General features: G+C 38.0%; 1 protein-coding gene across 11 annotated transcripts in view; it reads left to right on the top strand.

Annotated features, from left to right (window-relative positions):
- RPS6KC1 (ribosomal protein S6 kinase C1) overlaps positions 1-26,016 on the top strand; it is a 321,171-nt gene that overhangs the window by 10,071 nt on the left and 285,084 nt on the right. For all 11 annotated transcript variants that reach the window (XM_058700929.1, XM_058700930.1, XM_058700928.1 and 8 more), the window contains exons 2-4: positions 2,188-2,223; positions 9,583-9,703; positions 24,463-24,578. In XM_058700929.1, coding sequence (XP_058556912.1) covers positions 2,188-2,223; positions 9,583-9,703; positions 24,463-24,578 — 273 coding nt within the window. The remainder of the gene's footprint in view (positions 1-2,187; positions 2,224-9,582; positions 9,704-24,462; positions 24,579-26,016) is intronic.

Here is a 26,016-nt window from a genome sequence, read left to right as displayed (position 1 = left end):
AAAGGTAAACTGAAATTGTCATTAAGCTCTGCCTTTAAGAGCACTGATTTTAAAGAATATTCATATTCTGTACAGCACGGTTTGTGAAGCGCTGCTTTAGGGTCATAATTTTGAAGATGACTTGGGGGATAGAATTCTCTGTAGCAAGAGGCTTTTGAAGATATATGTCTAGCATCTTACCCATGATAGGTAACGCTTGCAGTGGAAATTTATGAGCTTTAAACAGAAGGAATCACCACTTTAAATTCCATCTTCTGTGGAATTTATTGGCTGAATTTTATGACAAAATACTGAAATTCACCCAGAAAAAAGTTACTAAATGCTAGTTAGCAACCTATATCAGAGAGAATTTACAGTATTTTTTAGAGTTGATACTACTTGTTGAGATAATTGCTAATACAGCATTAAAAGTTATAAAAGTATGGGTCTGAAGGCTCAGTTTGTTCATTTTCCTTTTTAAAAAAAATTTTTTTTTTTAACATTTATTTATTTTTGAGAGACAGAGAGAGATAGAGCACAAGCAGGGGAGGAGCAGAGAGAGAGGGAGACACAGAATCCAAAGCAGGCTCCAGGCTCTGAGCTGCCAACACATAGCCTGATTCGGGGCTCAAACTCACAGACCGTGAGATCATGACCTGAGCCAAAGTCGGCCGCTCAACCAGCTGAGCCACCCAGGCACCCCTTGTTTTCCTTTTTTTTTTTTTTAAGTTGGTTTATTTATTTGGAGACTATGAGCCGGGGAGGGCCAGAGAGAGAGGGAAAGAGAGAATCTGTCAGTGCAGAGCTGGTTGCGGGGCTAGATCTCACAAAGTGTGAGATCATGACCTGAGCCGAAATCAAGAGTCAGATACTTAACTGACTGAGCCACCCAGGTGGTAACTGAGCCACCCTGGCTGACTTTAAATAGTATATATATTTTTTTTGTTTTGGACCTCAGGAGTAGTGTTGAGTTGATCATCATCTTCAGTTCGTGGTATCGTGACCAGTCATCAAAGACTTTTTTCTTTCTCTCATCCATAGGCAACTGTTTTAATGTGTTTGATGTTTTCTTCTTGTCTTTGCAAGATGCATATTGTAGCATCAAGTACGTGAATTTTACATTTGCCTAGATGGTATTATGTATCAAATGTCAGTTTTTTCCACTAAAATGCTATTTGATGATTTAAACACCCAGCCTTCTTTTTTTAAGTTTTGTGAGGAAATCTTTTTTTAAATTTATCTATCTATCTATCTATCTATCTGTCTATTTATTTATTAATGTTAATTCATTTTTGAGAGACACAGAGAGAGCACAAGCTCTGGTGGGGCAGAGAGGGAGGGAGACACAGAATCCGAAGCAGGCTACAGGCTCTGAGCTGTCAGCACAGAGCCCTACACGGGGCTCGAACTCAACGAGCTGTGAGATCATGACCTGAGCTGAAGTCAGATACCTGACTGACTGAGCCACTCAGGTGCCCCAGTGAGGAAATCTTTCTAAATGGTGTTAGACTTTTTGGCTTTTATAATTAGAAAAATATGAAAGAATCCTCCCTCTTTCTCTTTGCCCAGGGAATATTGATAGGATTATTTGTCCCTGAAAACCCTGATAGGATTATAATGTTTTATAAGTTACTTTTGTTTTTTTCTTCATCGTTATATGGTCAGTGATTACTTCTCACAGATATCGGTGTGTCTGGCCATTGTGGCTGCTTTTTTTTTTAAAGTGAAATTATTTATTGAGCTAATTGTAGATTCACATACAGTTATAACAAGTAATACAGAGCCGTCTCTTGTACGCTTTGTGTGGGTACTGCTGATTTTTTTGCTTTTACCTTATATGGAGGCTCAGAAGGGGGATAGACTAGCTTGTTAGAATTATGTCAAGTAAGAGTGAAGCCAGGGCATCCTCTTAGGAATGTAATGCATGAACTTTAGTGTGTGGATTTTTTGTTAGCTGCCTTTTTCTTAATTTTGTAGTGTGTTGCAGATGGTGAAGTTATTATATAGCTAAGTGATATAAGCGATATACAGAAGATATATATAACTAAGTGATAAAATATGGTATTTTCTTTTAAACAAATAAAAGAAAAAACAGAGTTAATAAATAAAACAGAGTTATTTATACAAATACTGTTGAAAGTAGTTATACAAATTTGAAATCTTAAATTTTGGTAATGATGAGATATTTCTGTGTATGTTTTATTTTAGGTTGTTTCTCGAAGAAACCCAGAAGATGTCCAGGAGGTAACATGTTTATACATATGAAAATTTTATTTTATATATTTGATACAAATTTAATTAAATGCTTTGTTGAGGAAACTGAATATTGGTATGTCTATATTTATGTTTGTCTGGATCTGTTAAGTACATGTTAAGTTACACGAGGAAGAATTTAAGGAATTATAGAGCTGTTTAATGTGATAGCATTTTTTTTTAATTTTTGTTTTTAATATTTATTTATTTCTGAGACAGAGAGAGGCAGAGCATGAGTGGGGGAGGGGCAGAGAGAGAGGGAGACACAGAATCTGAAGCAGGCTCCAGGCTCTGAGCTGTCAGCACAGAGCCCGACATGGGGCTCGAACCTGAGATCATGACCTGAGCCAAAGTTGGGTGCTCAACCGACTGAGCCACCCAGGCACCCCTGTGATAATATTTTTGATAACTAACATAAGGTTTCAGTATAAGTTAAGAGCTCTTATTTATTTCAAAGTCATGATAACTAATAAAAAATGAAAAGTATTTGAGTAACTAATATTAATTTTAAAGATCATCATAATAAATTATGGGTTCCTGTCTACTTTGGCTTTTTTTTTTTTTTTTTTTTTTAAATTTTTTTTTTTTTCAACGTTTTTTATTTATTTTTGGGACAGAGAGAGACAGAGCATGAACGGGGGAGGGGCAGAGAGAGAGGGAGACACAGAATCGGAAACAGGCTCCAGGCTCTGAGCCATCAGCCCAGAGCCCGACGCGGGGCTCGAACTCACGGACCGCGAGATCGTGACCTGGCTGAAGTCGGACGCTTAACCGACTGCGCCACCCAGGCGCCCCTACTTTGGCTTTTTTTAAATGTTCATTTATTTTTGAGGGACAGCATGAGCTGGGGAGGGGCAGAGAGAACGGGGGACAGAGGATCCAAAGGGGCTCTGTGCTGACAGCTGCAAACCCGATGCAGGGTTGGAACTCACGGAACAGTGAGATTATGACCTGAGCCGAATTTGGACACTCAACCGACTGAGCCACCCAGGCACCCTTACTTTCACTTTTATATTGAGTTGGCATGTTGACAGCTTGGAAAACTGCTTTGGGTGTAACTGTTTCTTTTTTAAATTTGTTGTTCTTTTGCCGACTCTTCTGTAAAATGACGCCAGCTTGTTGTGTTTTTGCTTAATGCTATATAATTCTCTATTTGTAATTACTTTGCGCTTGTTATAGACCCTTAGGAATCCTAGCTGAGGAGCTTGTTTCTTTTAACATTTTTTTTAATTTACTTTCATTATTTTATTTACCTGCTCATTTACACTATGATTAGAAGCACGTATGTTGGGGAAATTTTTTTTTCTTACTGAAGTGTTTAAAAAAGACATTATAAATTGGCATTCTTGATTCTACAGCAGGTTTTTTTTTTTTCCATTTTAATTTTAATGTGTTTAGGTGGAGTATGTATTTTCTAACAAGTCCCACTGCTCCTTACTTAAGCCTGGCTTGATTCATACATTTAAGTTGATTGTTTGGTACTGGTTGATTTGAGTGTGTGACCATCAGGCTTAGACCATATTTGAACTTTTATACATTATCATTTCTTGCTATATTTGATCCAGTATTTGTTTTTGTCCTGTGGTTAAAAAGAGTTTAAAAGATTTCGTACTATTTTCCTTAGGGATTTTAAGATATCTCACTTTTCCCCCTCAGTAGCCAGGAAGGGAATATTGTAATATTGTTATCTTGGAAGAAAAGGATGTATCAATTTCTATGTCTATATCCTCCCAAAAAGGAAGTGAAAGTAATTTGCACCATTCTTTAAAGTACTCTCTCTACTTAAGTGTCAATTGGTTAGTGTGAACTTTCTTTAAAATTCTTCTAATTATGTTGAATTAATAGTATAGGCTGTTCTGCTTTTGAAATTTTACAACTCTGTTAAAATTAAAAATGGGTTGTGTTTCCTTTGAATACATTGTCTGATTGCTATGCTGTAGTTTGTAGCTTGATGTTCCCATTTTCCAGGGAGAATCCTGAACCAACCCATCCATGAACATACTCTCTGCCATTTCCTTAATCCTTTTTTGGGGAAAACTCTTTTATAATAACAACTGTTGGTGAACCATTCATCAGAATACTCTTGTAAGTGTCCTTTAGTTAGATGATTGCATGGTCCTTTGTTAGAAATGATATAACAATTTTTTAAAATGTCTTCTGTCTGGTTGGCTTCTTAAAATATAAAATGACTTAGAAATTATAACAACACTTTAGCTTCTCATGTATTTCATTTAAACATTGGAATTCTCATTTAGGAGAGAAATTCACTACCCAGAATTTGTTTCCATTTTCTTGCCTTTCACTTTCTCTCTCCTGTTAACAGATTCATTTAGTTAACTGTTTTAGAATTTAATCAGGCTTCCCAAGAGCTATCGAGGATTAGAAGATGTACTGTTAGTCCAACCAAATATAGGGCCAGTAATATGCTATCCTTCTAAAACCAGCGACGTTTTGCTGGTTTCCTTTTCTGGTTTTCTTTGATAGATGTATTCGCACATGCTTGGCACATGCTACCGGGTAGCAGTGCCTTCTAACTAAGAATGCTGAAATACCCACATGGAATAAACTTAAAATTATCCAGGATAGATTAAAAAAATTGTTTTTTATCCCTTAAAAATTCCCTCTTTTAAGAGCACCTGGGTGGCTCAGTTGATTGAACCACTGACTCTTGATTTCGGCTCAGGTCATGATCTCATGGTTTGGGAGTTCGAGCTGGAGTTGGGCTCCATGCTGATAGTGTGGCGCCTGCTTGGAGCCTGATTTTTCTGCCCCTTCCCTACTCACGCTCTGTCACCCAAAATAAATAAATAAACTTAAAAAAAATTCCCTCTAATTTTTATTTTATATATTTTGAAAATGTTTATTTATTTTGAGAGAAAGACAAGTGGGGGAGGGACAGAGAGAGAGGGAGAGAGAATCCCAAGCAGGCTCCGTGCTAAGCATGGAGCCCCACTCTCGGCTCAGTCTCACAACTGTGAGATCATGACCTGAGCTGAAATCAAGAGTTGGACACTCAACAACGGAGCCACCCAGGCGCCCTCTAAGTTTTTATTTTTTAATAGCAGCATGGGAAAATCTGAGGGGACAGCAGCAGTTAATGGGGCCTCTCGTTCAGTAGATTCTCAAAAGCATGAACACCTGCAGAAAACAAAGAACTAGAGATATATTGTGCCCTCCCTCCCCTACCTTAAAAAAAAAAAGTAACCTATAACTCTGTTTCTCTATAGATAGTAGATTTCACTGGTGAAATTTGGGAAAGGAGAGCTGAAATAGAACTTTACATTTAGAAATGTGTCAAGGGAAAGAAGAGTCTTGAAAAGGGCAGAAAGAAAATCCATAAGGAAATATAGTAGTGACGTTGGTTGCAAGAAAAGATGATTCAGCAATTTTAAATACTCTATCAGAGGACAGACTTAATTGAATGAGTGGCTTTGTTTATGAGATCTACAGGTTTTTGCTCTCATTAAGTGAAATTATCTGAAAAGATAACATTTATTTTCTGTAAAAATTATTTTAAGGGAATGTTTTAATGAAAGTTAAGCTTTTACTCAGTGGTAGTCTATATATGATTGTCACTGAAGTAATATTTAATTGAGGAATTTTATGCAGAGTAACTTTCACGAATAAGACATTTCTTTCTGCAGGGTTGGTTCAATAGAGCAATAGCTATTATGCAACTTTTTTTGTAATAGGAAAGAATTATTAAGGAAAGTAATTTTTTGCATGCATCTTTTGGGACTTTGTGTAGTCCAGTTACAAACATCAGTACTTGCTAATGTAATGGAAGTATGCTTTTGATCACTGCTCCATTTGGAAGATTTCTAGAAATGTCCAAGGTTACAAGGAGTATGAAGAAAAAAAGGCAGTAGATGGTGACACTTTGTGATGCTTTGGTTTCCTTCATTTCTTGAGGGTTTATATTTGCTCTTAGGTATTTTGGTTCTGTAGCTTCAGTGTTGAGAATAAGGAGTATGTGAGTGAATAAATCAGGCATGATGAAGAGTCTCACCTTTGGGGCTCTAATTCTTACTCTGATAGACTATCTGCCAGTTTATAGACCATGTTATTATCATTATTGTGATTAAGTTGTTAACTTTTGCCCCTTAAGTTACTCTGCCTTTATTTAAAAATGGCCCTAACTAGAATAGAAATTTTATCGGCAGATTTAACTTAATTTAATTTAATTGTTTCTAAGAGCTACAGTCTTTCAAATAGCTCTTATATCTCGTTTATAAAGGCTTTGGGGATGGCATTTACCATATGCAAAGCCCATCACCCATTTCTTCCTTAAGCCGTTGGCAACATGGTGCCATTGTAATTTGATATGTTTTAAAAATATAAAAATAACGTTGTTTTTCCTATGATAGAATTATTTTCCCGTATCAAAACTAGAAACTACAGAGAAGCAAAAAATATGAAAATTGAAGTCACTTGTAAGCTCACTGTCCAGAGACCGTTTCCTTTTCGAGTGTTGTTTTGGCTGTCTTAGCTGTTAGCTCCTCTTGCTCTGTCTTTTACTGGGACTCTTGGTTCTTTGCTGTCAGCTTTTGTCCCATTCACTTTTGTTTTAAAATAAAATCTCTTCTTCCATCCAGGTGGACTGTGTCATGGCACAACTAAGCTTCTCTTTTTTTTTTTTTTTAAATTTTTTTAATGTTTTTATTTATTTTTGAGACAGAGAGAGACAGAGCATGAACAGGGGAGGGTCAGAGAGAGAGGGAGACAGAATCTGAAACAGGCTCCAGGCTCTGAGCTGTCAGCCCAGAGCCCGATGCGGGGCTCGAACTCACGGACCACGAGATCATGACCTGAGCCGAAGTCGGACGCTCAACCGACTGAGCCACCCAGGCGCCCCTTTTTTTAACTTTTTAAAAAATATTTGTTTTTGAGAGAGACAGAGACAGAATGCAAGTAGGTTTGGGGACAGAGAGAGAGACACAGAATCTGAAACAGGCTCCAGGCTCCGAGCTGTCAGCACAGAGCCCAACGCAGGGCTCGAACTTACAAGCTGTGAGATCATGACCTGAGCCAAAGTCGGATGCTTAACTGACTGAGCCACCCAGGTGCCCCACAGCTAAGCTCCTTAAACACTTACTTTGCACTTGGTTTCCTCTTCCTTACTTCTGGCTGGCCTCTCGGTGTTAGGGTTAGGGTTTGCCATTGTTTTGTTGTTAGATTCCTCACGTTACCAATGCTGAGAAACCTTTCCTGAGTGATTGCCACCTCTCTGCTGATGATTCCCAAATTAATACATCTTGCTTAGTTCTCACTCTTGAACTCCAAATCTGTGTCAAATATGCCTAAAATTGAACTTTGTTCTTATCTTAAAAGTTTCTTCTCCCTTTTTCTTCACTTTAGAGAGTATGACCATGATTTATTCAGTTGCAAAAGCCCAAATTCTAGTAATTATATTTGACCTCTCACTCTCCTTTACAAACTTCATCCCCAGTCCCTTCTCTCTCTATTTTTGTTGGTCTAATTGCTACTTCCCTTCAGTATGCTTACCTAAGATAAGACCTTCTGTAGGTGCTCCTTCCATAACTCCCTTGGGCTTCCTTGTCTGCATCTATCACACTGTCTTGTGACATCATCACTGTGTTGGCTTATCCTGCCCAACTAGGCTGGGAAGTCTTTGAAGGCAGGTGCTGCGTTCTCATTTCTTCATCCTTTGTGCTTACAGAGAGCCTAGCACAGAATAGGGTCTTGAATATAATTGTTTTGGTGACTATTTTTGTTGTTGAGTAAATAAATAAAAGGAAGCATCCAGAGGAGACAGTTTAGATTAATTCATATTATAGTCTGACTAGTCTCCTAGGATTAATAACTATATTAAAAACAAGAAACTCATCATGGTAGAATTTTAGGCAGTATGATAAAGTTTGGTGAAGAATTTCTTATATGCAGAGAGTCATTTTTTGACAAGAGTCTCTTAAATCACACTTGATTACCTGCATGGCCTAAGATTTGCTTATTAGCGTTACACTCTATTGAGTTCGTTAGAAGTGAGGCAATTAGGTTTTTAAGAAGCAAAGACCCTAGTATACCAGTAATGAAATTTAAAACTCAGTTTTACCCTATTTTGTGGAGACTGAGGGGCCGAATCAGTGATATCAAAGTTGTGTCAAATCTGTTTTCTTTTTACTAATTTAATCTGAATAAGGTTAAATAGTAATTCAAGTTAATGGAAGTAAACTTTACGTGTTTTATAATCTGGATGACTTATTTTCTGTTTTGAAATATACTTGGTTTAATGCTATTGTTTTCAGGATTCATCTTGCCTTAAGAAATCTTTACTATTACTTTTAACTGGGATTTGTGAAATAAGATTTATGAAATGTAAACGTTCATGTTAATTACTTGCTACACAACCATTTCTTTTTCCATATTAATTAGTTTATCCTTTTAGGCAAATGGTGTGTGGGTACTTGATGTTTAAAAATTGTCTAAATTAACTATTTTGTGTTTATAAACATGCTGTTTTTGAGACAGAATATGTATTTTGACATCTGGCTTGTTTCAGGCCAATAGTAATTGATTTTTTTTTTTTTTTAATTTTTTTTTTTTTTAATTTTTTTTTTTTTTTTTTTTCAACGTTTTTTATTTATTTTTGGGACAGAGAGAGACAGAGCATGAACGGGGGAGGGTCAGAGAGAGAGGGAGACACAGAATCTGAAACAGGCTCCAGGCTCTGAGCTGTCAGCCCAGAGCCCGACGCGGGGCTCGAACTCACGGACAGCGAGATCGTGACCTGGCTGAAGTCGGACGCCCAACCGACTGCGCCACCCAGGCGCCCCAGTAATTGATTTTTGAAGAGGTTAAGTGACATTTTAGATAGTATAGACCTTCTTTGTACCAGGTTGAATATTTTTGCAGTATGAAGAAAACAGTACTTGTTTAAAATGAAATTTAAAAACCAAAGCAGAAAAGTTAGAGAAAGAATTGCTGTTTTGCATGGTGTGTGTGTGTGCGTATAATTTTATTGTAGAGATAGAGAGCGTGTGCGCGAGTGGGGGAGAGGGGCAGAGGGAGAGAGAGAGAATCTTAAGTAGGCTCCATGCTTAGTGCAGAGCCCGACACAGGGCTCAATCCCACCACCCTGGGATCATGACCTGAGCTGAAATCAAGAATCGGACACACCCGACTAAGCCACCCAAGTGCCCCAGCTACTTTATATTTTTAATGAACTATTATTATTTAATTTCAGACAGTTAACCATGTTGGTTCAAACATATATTTGTTTGCCTTTGCATGACAGTTTGAGCTCTTTAATGGAAAAAGATTATTTGTTCAGATATCTGAACCTATGTAGTTTCACTGTGAGGTACACATTTAATTTTCCTTTCTCTTTAGATAATCGTATGGAAGAGATACAGTGACTTTAAGAAACTACACAAAGAACTATGGCAAATTCACAAAAACTTATTCCGACATTCAGAATTGTTTCCTCCATTTGCTAAAGGGATAGTGTTTGGTAAGTGACGATTTTGAAATTGTGACTTTAAAAAGTGATGATTGGCTAATCATGTGTATGTGCTGAACCCTGAAATGCTGTACTGTGAAGTCAAAAGCCCTTTATAAAGATCATTCACATCATGCAGCATGCACTTGAAGTTATTTTTTCACGTTCGTGGTATAGGTTGATTACTCAGAATGCATTTATTCTTCCCTTTTGTGAAACTACACCATACCAACAACTCCAACTCCGGCCCGTCAAGCAAATAAAAAATAAAAACATGTGGGAACACAACAAGAGATGATATTGAATTACAGTTCTGAAATTTGGGGATTTTGAAAAGTTTTTACTTTGTATATTTTTTCTGATACCTTCCTTATAATGTGAATGGTTGCTGTTTGAGGCACCCAACCAGGCCAGATGCGGACATTTTGGGATGGGCTCTGGGTATACTGATTGAGTAACACCTGTTAGGTTCGTGGCTTTGCAAGATGTTAACACAAAACTGAGGCACAGAGAGTCTCAGTCCTCTGTTCCTGCTTGCCCTGCTGCCGGTGGTGTGTGTGTGATAGATACTTCAATGGCGCTCATGCTCTAGCAGATTCTGTTGCCAGTTCCTGCCTGCGGCTCCCTGCCTTCTGCTCTTGACATGCTGACACCACAGCAGAGAGTTTCCTGCTTATCAGTCCCAGCCTGCAGGTTCTTGTCCATCAACTTTGGCCTTCCTGCCGTAGGACAGCTCTAGCTGGGGTAACCCAGCTAATTTTCTCATTCAGTGTGCCGCAGCCACACTATCTCCAGTGAGATGTGAACTCCAACTTGAGAAGGAGATGCTCCTTCCAACTCTTGCCTCTGGCTCTCTCCCTGAACTCTAGGGTATTCCTTAGAGTTCTCTGTTCGTCCCTTTTAGTAGTTAATCCTGTGCAAATAGTTAATAATTCTTTGTAAGACTTTCTCTGTTCAAATTGCTGTGTGGACTCCATTTTCGGGGTGGACCCTGGCTGCTGCAGAGGCCATTATTTGGGTAGTAGATATACTCATTGCAAATCGCTTTTGTTCAGCAGATGGAGTCAGGAAACATGCATTTATGCACATTGCATACATTGTACATACTTGACTCATATGCACGTCTGCATACATATGTGTATGAGCGATGTATACATTTATATACACTACATGTACATATTTTACAATTGTTTGTAATAGCTTTTCCCAACACATTTTTGTATGTTCACTTCTATTCCTGCCCCCTCCATCCCCTAAGATTTTGGATTTCTGGTCTTGGTTAGAAATGTCTCCCAATTCCTCCATTTGCTCGTGAGATGATTTTTAGAGCTTAAAAAAATTAAAAAAAAATTTTTTAATGTTTATTTATTTTTGAGAGAGGGAGACACAGAATCTGAAGCAGGCTCCAGGCTCTGAGCTGTTGGCACAGAGCCCGATACAGGGCTCAAACCCGCGAACCGCGAGATCGTGACGTGAGCTGAAGTTGGACGCTTAACCAACTGAGCCACCCAGCCGCCCCTAAAAAAATTCTTTTTAATATCCATGTGGAATTTATATTTGAATGGGATGTCAGATAATACTTCATTTTTATGTTTCTTTCAGATGGATAGACATCTAATGTATTTACTAAATAATATGTATTTTTCCCAATGAAATGGATGCCATCTTCATTACACATTAACTTTTCACATGCATTGCCACTAATTAAAAGTTTTTTCTTTTGTGGCATTTGCTTATTTTTATAGTAATACCTGTTTCTGTACCATGTTGATTTTTGTGCAGTGGTTCTGTAGAGTATATTCTGATACCAGCTGTATTTCTCATTGACATTGGGGAAATTGCTGCCTTTCAAGATAGGCCTGGAATTCCTAGGGTTTTTATATTGGTAATTCTAAGAAGCCATGCCAGTTATCTGTTTATTTCCTCTTAGCTTCAAGTTCCTTCTTTCATTTTCTGTTCTACATGAATGGATTGGACTCTTTCAGAGTTTTTCCTTTATAGAGTATGCTGTTCACAGTCGAGGATGCTGGAAGGGGCACTGAAGGAGGGTAAAGGGGCTTCTCTTCTGTCTTCCAGTGTGCTATGAATTTTGTTTTTCTTTTTGCTCCCCCTGCACTGTTGCCAGAGGCATTTTGCCTCAGCTGTACACCTAAAGCACAGTCTGCTGATAAGCTTGCATCCCCAGCCAGTTTGGTGGCCACTTAGTTGAGTACACCAAGGCACCCCAGGTCTATTGGAGAGTGGGCATCTGACTCTCTGACTTCCTGAAGGTTGTTTCCTGCAGGCACTGTGAACCCCAGACCTTGTTGCTTTGCAGGTGAGCAGGCTCCTGATTCCCCCCTCTCCTGCATGCCTATCTGCTGGCCTTGGCCTGCCTTTACCCCAGAAACTTGTTTCCCACGACCTTTCCAACACAGACATTGTGTACTCCAGGCCTTGTGTTACTTTGCTTGTAAGTGGGCTCCCGGCATTGTGACTCTTGTGTTGCTCGTCTCCTAGTCTTGTCCCGTGTGAACTCTGGAGGGGTCTTTCTTGCTTTCCTGGCACTGTGGCCCACCTCTGGCCCAAGAAATCCAGCTAACTTTAACTTCTCTCCCATTCGGTGACTACAACCACATCTTCTCCAGGAGGATCCCAATCCCAACTTTGGGGAGGGGTTCCCCTTCCAGGTTGTTCCTTCCTTGGATACTTTCCTTTTCCCTGGGGTATTCTTCAGAGTTTTAATAAGTTAAACTGTTGTCTAATAGTCTTTATATTAAGCTTTCCTTGTTCAAATTACTATGTGGATTTGGTCTCTACACTGACCCTGCTGATGCTCTCTTTGATTTAGGAAGAAGTCTGAATGATTTGAAATTATCCAGTTTCCATCGGCTTGTAGTTTACATGGAATAGTGATTTTTTCAGGTTGATGGCAGGACCACAGTATTCACTGAGCTTTATTTACACTTGCTTCTGCAGGATATTTTGCATGTTTCACAACTCCTTGAGATCCGGGGACAAGATACAGAGACACATAATGGTATAGTAACATCAGTGGCATTTATGCCATTATTCCAGAATGGAGTGGCCATCAACAGCTTTTTTGCTACAATTCTTTAATGTTAACAAATACTTAATATTAACAATTCATGATAGGGTCGCCTGGGTGGCTCAGTCGGTTAAGCGTCTGACTTCGGGTCAGGTCATGAGCTCACGGTTTGTGAGTTTGAGCCCCGTGTCGGGCTCTGTGCTGACAGCTCGGAGCCTGGAGCCTGCTTCGGATTCTGTCTCCCTCTCTCTCTGCTCCTCCCCACTCAGACTCTCTCTCTCTCGCTTGCTCTCTGTCAAAAATTAATAAACATTAAAAAAATTTCATGATCTATAATGATATCTTGAAATATAACTAATGTAAAGAGGTATCTGAGGTTCATAATTACAAAGGAAAGCATTTGTATTTTCTTAGGTGAAAAGCAATTGAGGGATGTGGTCAGTAGCAATAGGACCATTAGTTTTGATGACTAACTAACATCGTTTTGTTCCCCTAGGAAGCATTGGGGGATCCATAAACTCTTGTTAATCTTTGCTTGCTTTTGGGTCTTTGAGCCCCAACATTCCATGGTGTTCACATTTTTGGTGCCTTCTGTTCATCGTTATTACCCAGTATCGATGGTTTCTTACTTGTTTTCCTGACAGTTTTCGGATTAAAAGTATAGTTGTGTTTTGCCATTGAGCTGCTACCTCTTTGGACCATGATTTTGCTGCTGTTAAGAGTCTTCTTTGATTAATATCAACCCAACCATAATTATGTGGAAATTTTAAAAGCACACTTAATTCAAGAAACATTTTAGGGGCGCCTGGGTGGCGCAGTCGGTTAAGCGTCCGACTTCAGCCAGGTCACGATCTCGCGGTCCGTGAGTTCGAGCCCCGCGTCAGGCTCTGGGCTGATGGCTCCGAGCCTGGAGCCTGTTTCCGATTCTGTGTCTCCCTCTCTCTCTGCCCCTCCCCCGTTCATGCTCTGTCTCTCTCTGTCCAAAAATAAATAAAAAACGTTGAAAAAAAAAAAAAATTTAAAAAGAAACATTTTAAAAATAGGCACTGTGGGTATGATGACTCAGCTTCTGTCTTCAAACTTAGTCTTCTGTAGCTAAGTGAGCATTATGATCTAGAAGTTCTGAAAGAGAGGTTCTTTAGTATGTGGCATCCTTACCATCAAGTTTTGAAGTTTTGTGGTAGTCTACTTTTTTTAAAGATTTTCTAAAATTGAAGTACAATTGACATATAATATGACATGAATTTCAGGTGTACAACATAGTGATTAAACATTTACATACATTATGAACTCCATGCAATGATAGCACCATCTGTCATCATGCAGAATTATTATGATATTATTGACTGTATTCCCTATGTTATACTTTACATCCCTGTGACTTACTTATTTTACAACTGGAAGTTTATACCTCTTAATCCCCTTCACCAAATATATTTTGCCTCTCTCTAAACTCCTTCCCCTCTGGCAACCACAGTTTTGTTTTCTGTATTTATGAATCTGTTTCTGTTTTGTTCGCTCATTTGTTTTTTAGATTCCATGTGTAAGTGAAATTGTACTGTAAATGTCTTTCTCTGACTTATTTCACTTAGCATACTACCCTCTAGGTTCATCTGTATTGTCATAACTGGGAAGATTTCATTCTTTTTTATGGCTGAGTAATATACCATTGTGTGTGTGTGTGTTTATGTATACCACATCTTTTTTTTTTTTTATAGTTTATTTATTTATTTTGAGAAACAGAGCACAGGAGGGCAGAGAGAGAGAGAGAGAAAGAGAGAGAGAGAGAATCCACACTGCCAGTGCAGAGCCAGAAGTGAGGCTTGAGCTTACGAACCACAAGATCATGACCTGAGCTGAAATCAAGAGTTGGACACTTGACTGATGGAGCCACCCAGGCGCCCCAATACCGCATTTTCTTTATAATTTCCTTTGTTGATAGACACTTAGATTGCTTCCAGATCTTGGCTGTTATAAGTAATATTGAAATAAACATGGGGTGCATATTTCATTTTGAATTAGTGGTTTCATTTTCTTCAGATAGATACCTAGAATTGGAATTGCTGGATCTTATGGTAGTTCTGTTTTTAATGTTTTAAAGAACCTCCACACTGTTTTCCACAGTGGCCGCACCAGTTTACATTTCCACCAAAAGTTGTAAGAGGATTCCCTTTTCTCCACATCTTTGCTAATACCTGTTGTTTCTTGTCTTTTTGATCACAGCCCTGACAGGTGTGAAGTAGATATCTCATTGTGGTTTTGATGTGCATTTCCCTGGTGATGAGTGATAAGTATCTTTTCATGTGTCTGTTGGCTGTCTGTGTGTCTTCCTTGGAAATATGTCTACTTAGACCCTATACCCATTTTTTTAACTGTATCATTTATTTTTTTTGGTGTTGAATTGTATGAATTCTTTATCTATTTGGGATATTAACCCCAGTGACACCCTACTTTAATTATGACGATGCAAATAATTAAAAAAATTCCCCAATCTGAGGAGTTTTAAGAATCATGCTTCTGAACTCACACCAAAAGGTGTTCTTGGTATATTCTAAAAAATAAGAAACCTGCCTCATACTTAGCTGTCTTTTCCTCCCTCTTTCTCTCTGTTTCCTAGACACAACTGTGTGATTAGAGGCTGCTTTATTCTCACTTATGTCAGGACCAAGCCTGACACATAATTGCCTAAAAAATAAGTTGAACAAAAAGAATGAGTTAGGATTTAAGAGACGAAGTAGTTATATGCAGTGAGATCATTGAAAGTCAATCTCAAGGCAAAAATTAAAAAGTTAGGTTATACTTAGTATGGGGATATAAATGCACAACAGGAAGAGTATAAATTTGCACAGTTTTTGGAAGTCAGTGTAAAATACATCTTTTTCGGGGCGCCTGGGTGGCTCAGTTGGTTAAGCGTCCGACTTCGGCTCAGGTCATGATCTCACGGCTCGTGAGTTCGAGCCCCGCGTCGGGCTCTGTGCTGACAGCTCAGAGCCTGGAGCCTGTTTCAGATTCTGTGTCTCCCTCTCTCTCTCTGACCCTCCCCGTTCATGCTCTGTCTCTCTCTGTCTCAAAAGTAAATAAACGTTAAAAAAAAAAATTTACACAAAAAAATATATATCTTTTTCTAACAAGGCTGTTTTTAGTAAATTTTACTACATATCTGTTCTCACCTCTGCATAAGAGATATTTATTAATGAAAAAAGATATTTATCAATGATTGTTAGATGTTTTAGTCTCAGAAGTCTCCTTAGCAATCTTAAAAATTATTGAACATCTCAAAATACTGTTTATGTAGTTGGACCTGTTAATATTTACTGGAAATTTAAAAATATTATTGTATAAAATGAAAAATAGAGTATATTACATGTTAATATTTTTTTTATTTAAATTAAAAAAAAATTTTAACCTCTATACCCAACGTGGGGCTCAAACTCATGACCCTGAAATCAGGAGTTGCTGCTCTACCAAGTGAGCCAGCCAGGCCTCCTCTGCATATTAATATTTTTATGAAAAATAGCTTTTCCAAAGGAAAAAAATTGTAAGAATGGCATTAACTTACATTTGTGAGTTAGTGCTTGGATCAAGAAAAGACAGCTAGATTTTCATATTTGCTTCTGGATCCATTTGGTGGTGACACATTGCTTTAATTGAAGTATATGGAGAAAATTCAGGGTCATGCAGATGATGTAGTTGAAAAAGGGAGGAGTATTTTAATAGCTTTTCAGATAATTGAAGATACACCCAAACTTAGTAAGTGGTAATTTCTTTTTTTTTTTAATTTTATTTAAAAAAAAATTTTTTTTTTTAACGTTTATTTATTTTTGAGACAGAGAGAGACAGAGCATGAACGGGGGAGGGTCAGAGAGAGGGAGACACAGAATCTGAAACAGGCTCCAGGCTCTGAGCTGTCAGCACAGAGCCTGACGCGGGGCTCGAACTCACGGACCGCGAGATCATGACCTGAGCTGAAGTCGGCCGTTTAACCGACTGAGCCACCCAGGCGCCCCAGTAAGTGGTAATTTCTTAAAAGTTTAGTTGCATTATGGAATCTGAAATCCTATCAACAAACCTTTGGTACTTTGTTATATTAGAATTCATTATTTCGGACTTTGTTGTATTAAAATTCATTAATCTGTCTTAAATTTGAATGCATCTTTTACCTGTGCATGAGCTTGTAATATCATGCGTCGGTCACGTGAAAAATATCGGTTCCCTTAGTTATGCAGATGTTGCATATGTTGACCCATTTAATTGTATAATATCCCCAAATGGTTAATAGTACCACAGATCTTTAAAGGAAATATTTTAAGTATTAGAAAGCTGTCAAGCTTGCAGCGACTTAATGCCTTGAATTCCATCACTGACAACAATGCTATTGGTAGTTTTCCTTGAGGATTGGGCCCACTTTATTTATGTGGGTTTTTTTCTAATTTTTATTTTTTCTTAATGTTTATTTATTTTTGAGAGAGACAGAGACAGAATGCGAGTGGGTTAGGGGCAGAGAGAGAGGGAGACGCAGAATCCGAAGCAGGCTCCAGGGACTGAGCTGTCAGCACAGAGCCCGACGCGGGGCTTGAACTCACGGACTGCGAGATCGTGACCTGAGCCGAAGCCAGACGCTCATCCGACTGAGCCACCCGGGCGCCCTGTTTATGTGGGTTTTGTCTTGTTTTGTTTTGTTTTGAGGAAGTTTCTGCCAGATATCCAAATCTCAATGGTTGTAGGGTTTTTTTCTCTAGAAATGATCTCAAGAGTTGAAATTTAGTAAAGTTAATGATTTTTATTGCTTCATCAAGGTCATTCTTAAGTGAAACTGGCATTTAAAAATTTTTTTAGTCTGAGTGAGTAGCAGTCAGGAGTATGATGATTACTAGTAAGTATAGCTTGGTGCCGTTATCTTGATTCATGCTCTGAGGTTTGCGGTTTTACTGCCATTGCGTTTAGTTGATCTGTGCAGATGTCGATGTGGTGAAAAATGCAACTGTTGTCTTAATAGTATTATGAAAATGGTTCTGACCTTGTCGATCCCTTGCAAGGCCTTTAGGGAACCCCAGCAGTCTGCAGATCACACTTTGAGAATGTACACACACACAATTGTGTGCACACATAGGTACATGCATATGGGTGTTCTTTGCAGCGTTTTCATAGAAGAAAACTGCACATAAGCTGAATTTTCTCATTATGTGATTTTACAGATGTGCCATAATGTTTAGCCAATTAATGGACTTATTTAGCTATTTGAAATATACTGGTGTGGAAAGATGTCCAAGCTATATTTTTTTAGACACAGACAACAAATGTTGCATAGCAATACATTTGGTGAGATCCCATCTGTGTTTGAATAGACATACATAATTGTGTGAAGACATAATCTGCACACATTTGTGTAATGTATGGACCCCCTCAGGGTGTGGGAGGAGGGAAATTTTATTTTATACCTTCTGTACTGTGGAATTTAACTGCATCTGTATATCTTTAATATTGGGAGGTACACAGCCCAGCTTCTTAAACAAACGCTTGTCACTGAGTGAAAGGGAGTGGTTTCTAAACGGGTCGAGATTTGTGGCTGCTATTGCTGTTGCTAATGGATTATCTTCAACTTTTCTCCACATCCTTACGTATTGTAGAATGAAAGTTTCTTATTAATCTTAATAAGTAAGCAATTTATCTCTCTTAGTAAATGGTACAGTCCATTTGTAATACTTGATAACTGCAGTGAACCCTGCAGGCAGCAGCTGTGGTTGGGGTGGGGGTGGATTGTTGGTTAATCGTCTATATTTTTAACTCCTCTCACATTTTTAGTATGTAAACTTCAGTAGCAAAAGAGAATCCTGTCGCAATTTACACAACCATCAAAAATGTAGTGACTATTCTCGTGGTATAGTGAAAAAAAGAACATGCCTTTTGGAATCAGATGGCTTTAGGCCCAGATCTTCTAACCATTATTTACTAGCAGTGTGGCTGTATACAAATTAACATCTGAGTCTATTTTCTTATTGTTAAGATCGGGATAATACCTTTGTGTTCTGTGGATTATCTGCCACGTGTCTAGCTCAGTGCTCGACACATACCTGCTATTGTTAGCTATCCTCTGTTGCTCAGTTTACCTCTAATGTACCTCTGGTGCTCAGTTTACCTCTAATGCTCTCTTGTGTCTCTGACTTTAGTGTTGTACTGCTCTGCTGTGAACTTTCTTGTTAGCCTCTCAGACCGTAAGATGTCTCCTTACTTAGGAAGTTTTCCATTTCCTTTAGGCTTAGTTGTTTTCCCCTTCCAGTTGTACATCTCACCGGTAGGTATATCACTGGACTTATTTTTTTCAATTGTTTTTAATTTGCAGAATTTTTAAGATTACAGAAAAACCTGCAGAAGAATAGTGTGGTAAATACTTTTATACCTTCGGCCCTAGTCCATTGATTGTTAACAATTTGCCACATTTTTTATAACTCTCTATGTATCTCTTGTTTTTTTTCTGAACCATTCGAGGATAAGTTGCAGATATTGTAACATTTCACCCCTGCGTTTCATGTATCTATCCCCTATAACCATAATCCCATATCACACTCAAGAAATTTAACACTGATACAATGATATTATCACATATGCAGTCCATATTCATATTTCCTCAGTTGTTCTAAAAATGTCCTTTTTAGGTTTGTTTTTGGATCTAGGATCATGCCTCTAGGATAATCTAGAGTATTCCTGTACATTTTTTTGTCTTTCATGACAATGACATTTTTAAAGTGTGTAAGACATTTGTTTTGTAGGTTTCAAAGTCTCCACCTGTCTGATTGCTTTCTCAGGACTAGATCATTGTTTTGTATATTTTGTTGGATCTGTTATCACACTTTGATTTCCTATGAGAAAGAGAAAAGCAGTTCCTGACAGCTAAGAGAGAATTGGCCTGGTGCTACCTATTCATTTGACCTTGGTGTTTCCTAGAGTTGGTCTGGCATTCACATCTAGGCTGTGGTGTTCTCCTGTTGAACATAAGCAGTTTCACAGAAATATTAGACAGGGCCACTCTGTGTCCTTGGATCAAGACAAAAGCAAGACCATAGACAAGATCATGTCTGAACACAGACAAAAACATCAACATTGGTAAAGTCACAAAAATGATCAAGCATATCTTCATCCTTGCTACCGTAAGTGACTATTGCTTCTTTATAAATTATAACCTTAGCTTCGCTTCATTCTTCTTGCCTCATAGTAAGATTTATTAAAATTAGGATTATAGAATTAGATAGAATTCATAGAACCATAGAGTTATCTCTACTTTCCAACAGAATCAGCACCAAAGTCCCTACTTCTTTAAACCTTTCCCCAAAGTACCTAACACAAGCCCGTATCCTGTAAATCCATTCTAACACCCTCTTCATGAAATCCTCCAGGGTTCCCAGTGGCATGCATTTTCCCTTGTTACAAGGAGTAATTAATCCAGCTCATTCATTTACAGGTATATTCTTGGTGCTGTTGACTAGAGAGAATTCACACCCAAGAACCTTGGCCTCTCGGGGTGCTTGGGTAGCTCAGTCAGTTGAGTGTTGGACTCTGATTTTGGCTCCGGTCATAATTCCAGGGTCATGGGATGGAGCCCCGTGTTGGGCTCCGCACTGAGCATAGAGCCTGCTTGAGATATTCTCTCTCTCCCTCCCTTTCTCTCTCTCTCTCCCTCTCTCCCCGTCCCCTCTCCCTCCCTCCCCCCTCCCCACTTCCCTTCCTCTCCCCTCTCCCCCACTAGCATATGTGCTCTTTCTTTCAAAAAAATAATTAAAAATAATATTAAAAAAAAAAAAAAGAATCTTGACCTCTCTTTGTTTTTACCCTGAATGAATTTTTGATTCAGTTAAGAATCAGCATCAAGCTTTTCTAGCTAGTTTCTTACTGGTCAAGGACAGCTTTTTGTTCCATATAACCAGTTTTTGATTGTTGACATTTGCATTTTTAAAAAGTTGCAAGCTCTGATATCCGGATGTTGTTCTACATAGAAAAAAAAAAGAATATTCCAAAGATAGCTTATAAATCAAAGAGAGACACCCTTATTTCCAGTGATTTACCAGCTTAAATAGAATGTTTGAATCTAATTTTTCCTCCCACAGCTTTTAATAAAGAAAGCATTGTTGGGTAATTGGGAGTGGGGGACTGGCTTATATGTAATGTATACGTACTCACACACGAATAATATAGTATATAATATTGCACAGGGGTGCCTGGGTGGCTCAGTCGGTTAAGCGTCCGACTTTGGCTCAGGTCACGATCTCGTGGTCCGTGAGTTCGAGCCCCGCGTCAGGCTCTGTGCTGACAGCTCAGAGCCTGGAGCCTGTTTCGGATTTTGTGTCTCCCTCTCTCTCTGACCCTCCCCCGTTCATGCTGTCTCTCCCTGTCTCAAAAATAAATAAACGTTAAAAAAAAAAAAAAAATATTGCACAGGAAACCTTCTTATGAAAAGTATGTTTTGCATTTTCTATTGCAAATTACTTATAATTTTTCTACTCTGTTCACAGGAAAATAAACATTGACCCTGTGAATGGGAATAAAAAGTGGTGATAAAGAAGTACCTGTTTATGATTTCTCATTGTTGCTGCTTTCAAGTGCAGTTTAGATGATACTAAAGGACCAACAACTAGAGAACAGCCACTAGGGTGTCGGCTACCATTAGGATGCCTGTTGGATCTTGCTGCTTTTTTTTTTTTTAACGTTTTTTTAAAATTTATTTTTGAGACAGAGAGCATGAACGGGGAGGGTCAGAGAGAGGAGACACAGAATCCGAAACAGGCTCCAGGCTCTGAGCCATCAGCACAGAGCCTGACGCGGGGCTTGAACTCACGAACCACGAGATCATGACCTGAGCCAAAGTCGGACGCTTAACCGACTGAGCCACCCAGGCGCCCCCAAAATTTTAAAATTAGGTGGCTTTGTTAAATACATTAAGGCCAGTAGTTATTCGATTAAAATTCATCTGCTTCTTTTTTGTTTATGTTACAAATAGTATTTTTTGTTACTGTTATTCTGAAATATCTTAAGAACAAAGAAGTGAGCATGTTCTTTCATCGTATTTGTTCTGATGGTAGGATTCAGTGTAATTGAACCTTTTAATACATAAGCCTTTATTTTTGGTTGTGTTCCATTCTGAAAAATATTTTAATTCATTTCTGCTTGTCCAAGTTTAGTGGAATGGAAATGCATAGATCAATAGAAGTACAACAAAGATGTGCTTTAATCTTTTTGGAAGTTGATACACTCATTGCTTGTATTTTAGTCTAGCTTAATAGGGAGGTTGGATGAATCATTGATTACACTTAGGATTGAAGCTCCCAAATTCATATGTATTTGTTTTAGCTACTAAATAATTTTTTTAGGATGTCATTAAAAAGTAGCGAGTTTTCTATTAAAATTTCTCAACAAGTACATAGTGCATTTAAAGATAATATCAGGTAGTCTTGTGGATTAAAATATAGTATGATTTTTTTGTACATTTCCTGGATTTTTCTATAGATGTTCACAAAATTATTAATGCTCATAGGCACTGGAATTAACTTTTTTGTTTAAAGCTTAAACATATTGGACTTTAGTCATAAGTACCATTGTATTCTTAGTTTCTTATTTAGACAAGAAGGAATAATGGATATTTAACTGTTATTTTAACCTGTTTGGCCAGTAGATTTTTCCCAAGACTGAATAACCTAGATTTTTTTCAGGCCAGAAAATTTGCTTTACGGGTAGGGGCTCTTGGAAGTTTGTTTCCAGATACTATTATTGATAGATAAGCTAGCACATCATTTTAGATTTTTATTGGGAGAACTGAGTTTAATTGAATTGTTGCATATGACACGCGAACTAATAGAAACATAGATTTAGCATAACGTGTATTAGGTTTGGTTTCTTATGACAAAACTTAAAACCAGATAGAGGTCAATTTCTTTCTCATGGTATGAGATCCAAAGGTAGCTTTAAGCAGGGCAGCTCTACAGTAATCAGGAATCCAAGTTCCTGCCTTGTTGCTCTGTCATTTTTAACCTCCCATGTCATAGTCCTTCCTAGAAAGGGACGAGGAAAAAGAAGAAAAGGCTATCTCTTAAAGAGATTTTCAGGACGCCACAATATAACTTTTTTGTCTGTTATTGGCCAGAACTCAGTTCATGTCCACATATAATTGTTGCAAGGCAAGCTGGCAGTGTAGTGGTTTCTTGAGGGGGTGGGGGTTGCCGTGTCCGCTGTTAGAAATTGGGGATTATTTTACTAAGGAAGAAAGTACGAACAGATACTGGGCTGGCAACTGGCAGCCTGTTGTATAGTATAAGTAAAGCAGTGTTTTGAATGTTAGAGATCCTCTAATTGACTGCCGCTTGCCTGTTAACCTTTACTGGGCTCTGGGCTCTTTGATGATGCTGATAAAAGTTAGAGACTCGTTCCCTAGGAAGATGTAGCTGTGGACACATGCGTGGAATTTTGTAGGATTGCTGTCTTTGGAACTCATCCATTAAGGCAAGCAGTTTATTTATGGATCACTGTTAAGATTTTTTATTAATGAAAAATGACTATCTTCTAGGAAAGAATGTTCTACTGTTAAAAGACCGTTCTTTCTCACTGACATAGTCAAGTATGAGTTAATTAGCAGGCTCTGTATGCTAGATATTGTGATGATACTTCAACATTCAGAGGCATCGTGATTAATTTCGTAAGTGCTAGCTATGTGCCTGTCATGGGACTGGAAGTCTTAAGTACATTGTTTATTTTCTCCATTTTACAAATGAAGAAATTACCTAAGATTTTATAGCTAGTGAGTGAGAGAGCTGGAATTTACACCCAGGTCTAACTCTAAAACCATTTCTGTTAGTGTTCATGAAGTAGACACTTCCCCATAAGCATGAGACGCATTGAGCTGAGGGTATTTAGCGGTTCAGTGTCAAATTCTTGTCTTGGTTTACATAATGAGGAATCTCTTTGTGCCTCAGTTTTCTGTTAACGTTTTGCAGAGCCACTTAAAATGTGATGGTGCTCCTCTTTTTATTTTGTATTTTTTAAGCCTGAATTGCAATCAGTATGATACGTGAGCTATGACAAATGTCAACCGGTAATCTGATCTAAGAGTAGTACAAAATAATCATATTTTAAAATGTCTTATCAGCATTCAAATTGCATATAGCATTGAAAAAAATTCTATGAAAACCACCTCTCGGTCACCTTGTAAATCGGAGCTCACTGGTGCTGTGAGTACTGTCTTTCTTTCCATAAGCCTGCTGTCACGCGCACATGGAGTTTGGCTTAAAAGCTTTTTGCTTCAAGCTGAGGGTTTTGACCCCACTGGTATACAGATGTTCTCATAATTTCCTCTCTTCGGCTCCTTTATAAATCAAAAAGAGTGGGAAAAGGGAAAATTATATGAGTAATTACAGTTTGAAATTACTGTGGAAAACCATTTCATTTCTTTATAATTCTCTTTTCAACTTGAGTTTCAAATCACCAGCTTCTTAAACGTTAAGTTTCTTACATTGACAGGCCTTCGACTATGGCTGCACCACTGATTTATCAGTTGACACTTCTGCCTTTTGTTTTATGAGAAACATTATTTTCTTTCTTAGTGAGAGTACCTCTGACTCTGATTGTGCAGACTTGACTTTAGAAGACTGTGTAGTAAGGCAGTGATAGGCCTGTCACTTCTTTCTGATCTGGGAACGTAAACTTTCACTAACTGGCGTTTGATCCTTCCTTCCGTTAAGTCTTGATTCTTATTTCATTCTAGGACGATTTGATGAAACTGTCATCGAAGAGAGAAGACAGTGTGCAGAAGATTTGCTACAGTTCTCTGCCAATATCCCCGCTCTTTATAACAGTAAACAGCTTGAAGATTTTTTCAAGGTTTGACAGTCTTTCTGAAATATTTTATACTTTATTAAATATTTCTGTTTTCTGATTTGTCGTAAGGCAGGATTCAAGTTTGTTTTTTTTTTTTACAAAACGTCACTTACTATTGGATTTCATTACTCACTGAAATAAGTAGAAGTTAGTAGCTAAACAGCAATGTCTTTGGCATATCTTCTGATTTTAGTGTAGAAATGGATAAGATTTTTGATTCATAGGTTTTAAAAAATTGGTGCAGAGGGCTTAGAGATTATCATACATTAAAAAAATTTAAGTATCATGAAATTTCAGTTGCTGCCTTCACTTTTCGAGGTGTCTTTCAGTGGTAGACTCTTTGGGATAGAAACCACTGTAAGTTGATACTCAATTTGTTTTAATTGCACTACTTTGTATTAGAGATAGACCAAAAATGGTCACTATACAATTTTAGAGAAGTAGGTTAGTACAGATTATATTACCAGAATCATTGGATATGAGTATTTTCAGTTTCTTGACACGTAAGGTTTTCATTCTGAGTTCTTTATCATTTTAATTAAAAAATTCTTTAATGTTTATTTATTTTTGAGAGAGAGAGACAGAGAGAGAGAGAGGGAGAGAGAGAAAGCGGAGGAGGTGCACAGAGAGAGGGAGACACAGAGTCAGAAGCAGGCTTCAGGTTCCAAGCTAACAGCACAGAGCCTGATGCAGGGCTTGAACCCACAAACTGTGAGGTCATGACCTGAGCCAAAGTCTGACCCTCAACTGACTGAGCCACCCAGGTACCCCATGAGTTCTTTATAATTTTATATAATTTTACAGTTTTCTGATTTATTCTGCATTGAACCTGTGCAAGTCGTCAGTTGGTATCAATGTCTTTAATGACCACAGTTTTCCTATTGCCTTTAGACTTCTAGAAAAAAGCTAGGTGATTGTGCCATACTTGTTTTTTTCCTTCTTTGTGTAAATGTAATTTATTTGTATCAATGCAATTTGTTAGAACATACAGCCAGTGAGGTATATGAGTAGTGGGAGTTTTAAATTTCCTGATGGCAGTGGATCTACCAAAGGAAAATATTTTTTATGAAAAATATTTTATGAAAATAAAATATGAAAATATTTTAATTTACTGAAGAGAGTTGATGTTTTGAAAAATATTACAGACTTATGACTTTACGGTAATAGAAATAGTAATAGGAAAGTTTAGAGTAACAAGATTTTTAGTGATTGACTTCGTTGCTTAATTTTTCATTACTGTGTGAACTAGGCCAAGATGATGAATGTGGCTTTGTTTATGGTATACTGCAGATCTTTAGGATAGAAGGCCAAATCAAATTGGTACAGTATTTGCCCTTTGTTGTTCTTGGTTACAACCGTATCTATGTGGCAAGGAGTCTATGCTTATAGAAAAAGGCAGCTTTATTAAGCAAGAAGGATATGACTTTATAGAAGTTGTGAA

This window comes from Neofelis nebulosa, chromosome 15 (genome assembly GCF_028018385.1).
Source record: "Neofelis nebulosa isolate mNeoNeb1 chromosome 15, mNeoNeb1.pri, whole genome shotgun sequence".
Classification (NCBI taxonomy): Eukaryota; Metazoa; Chordata; class Mammalia; order Carnivora; family Felidae; genus Neofelis; species Neofelis nebulosa.
The sequence above is the reverse complement of the archived record's forward strand: the minus strand, read 5'-3'. Positions and strand labels throughout refer to the sequence as shown.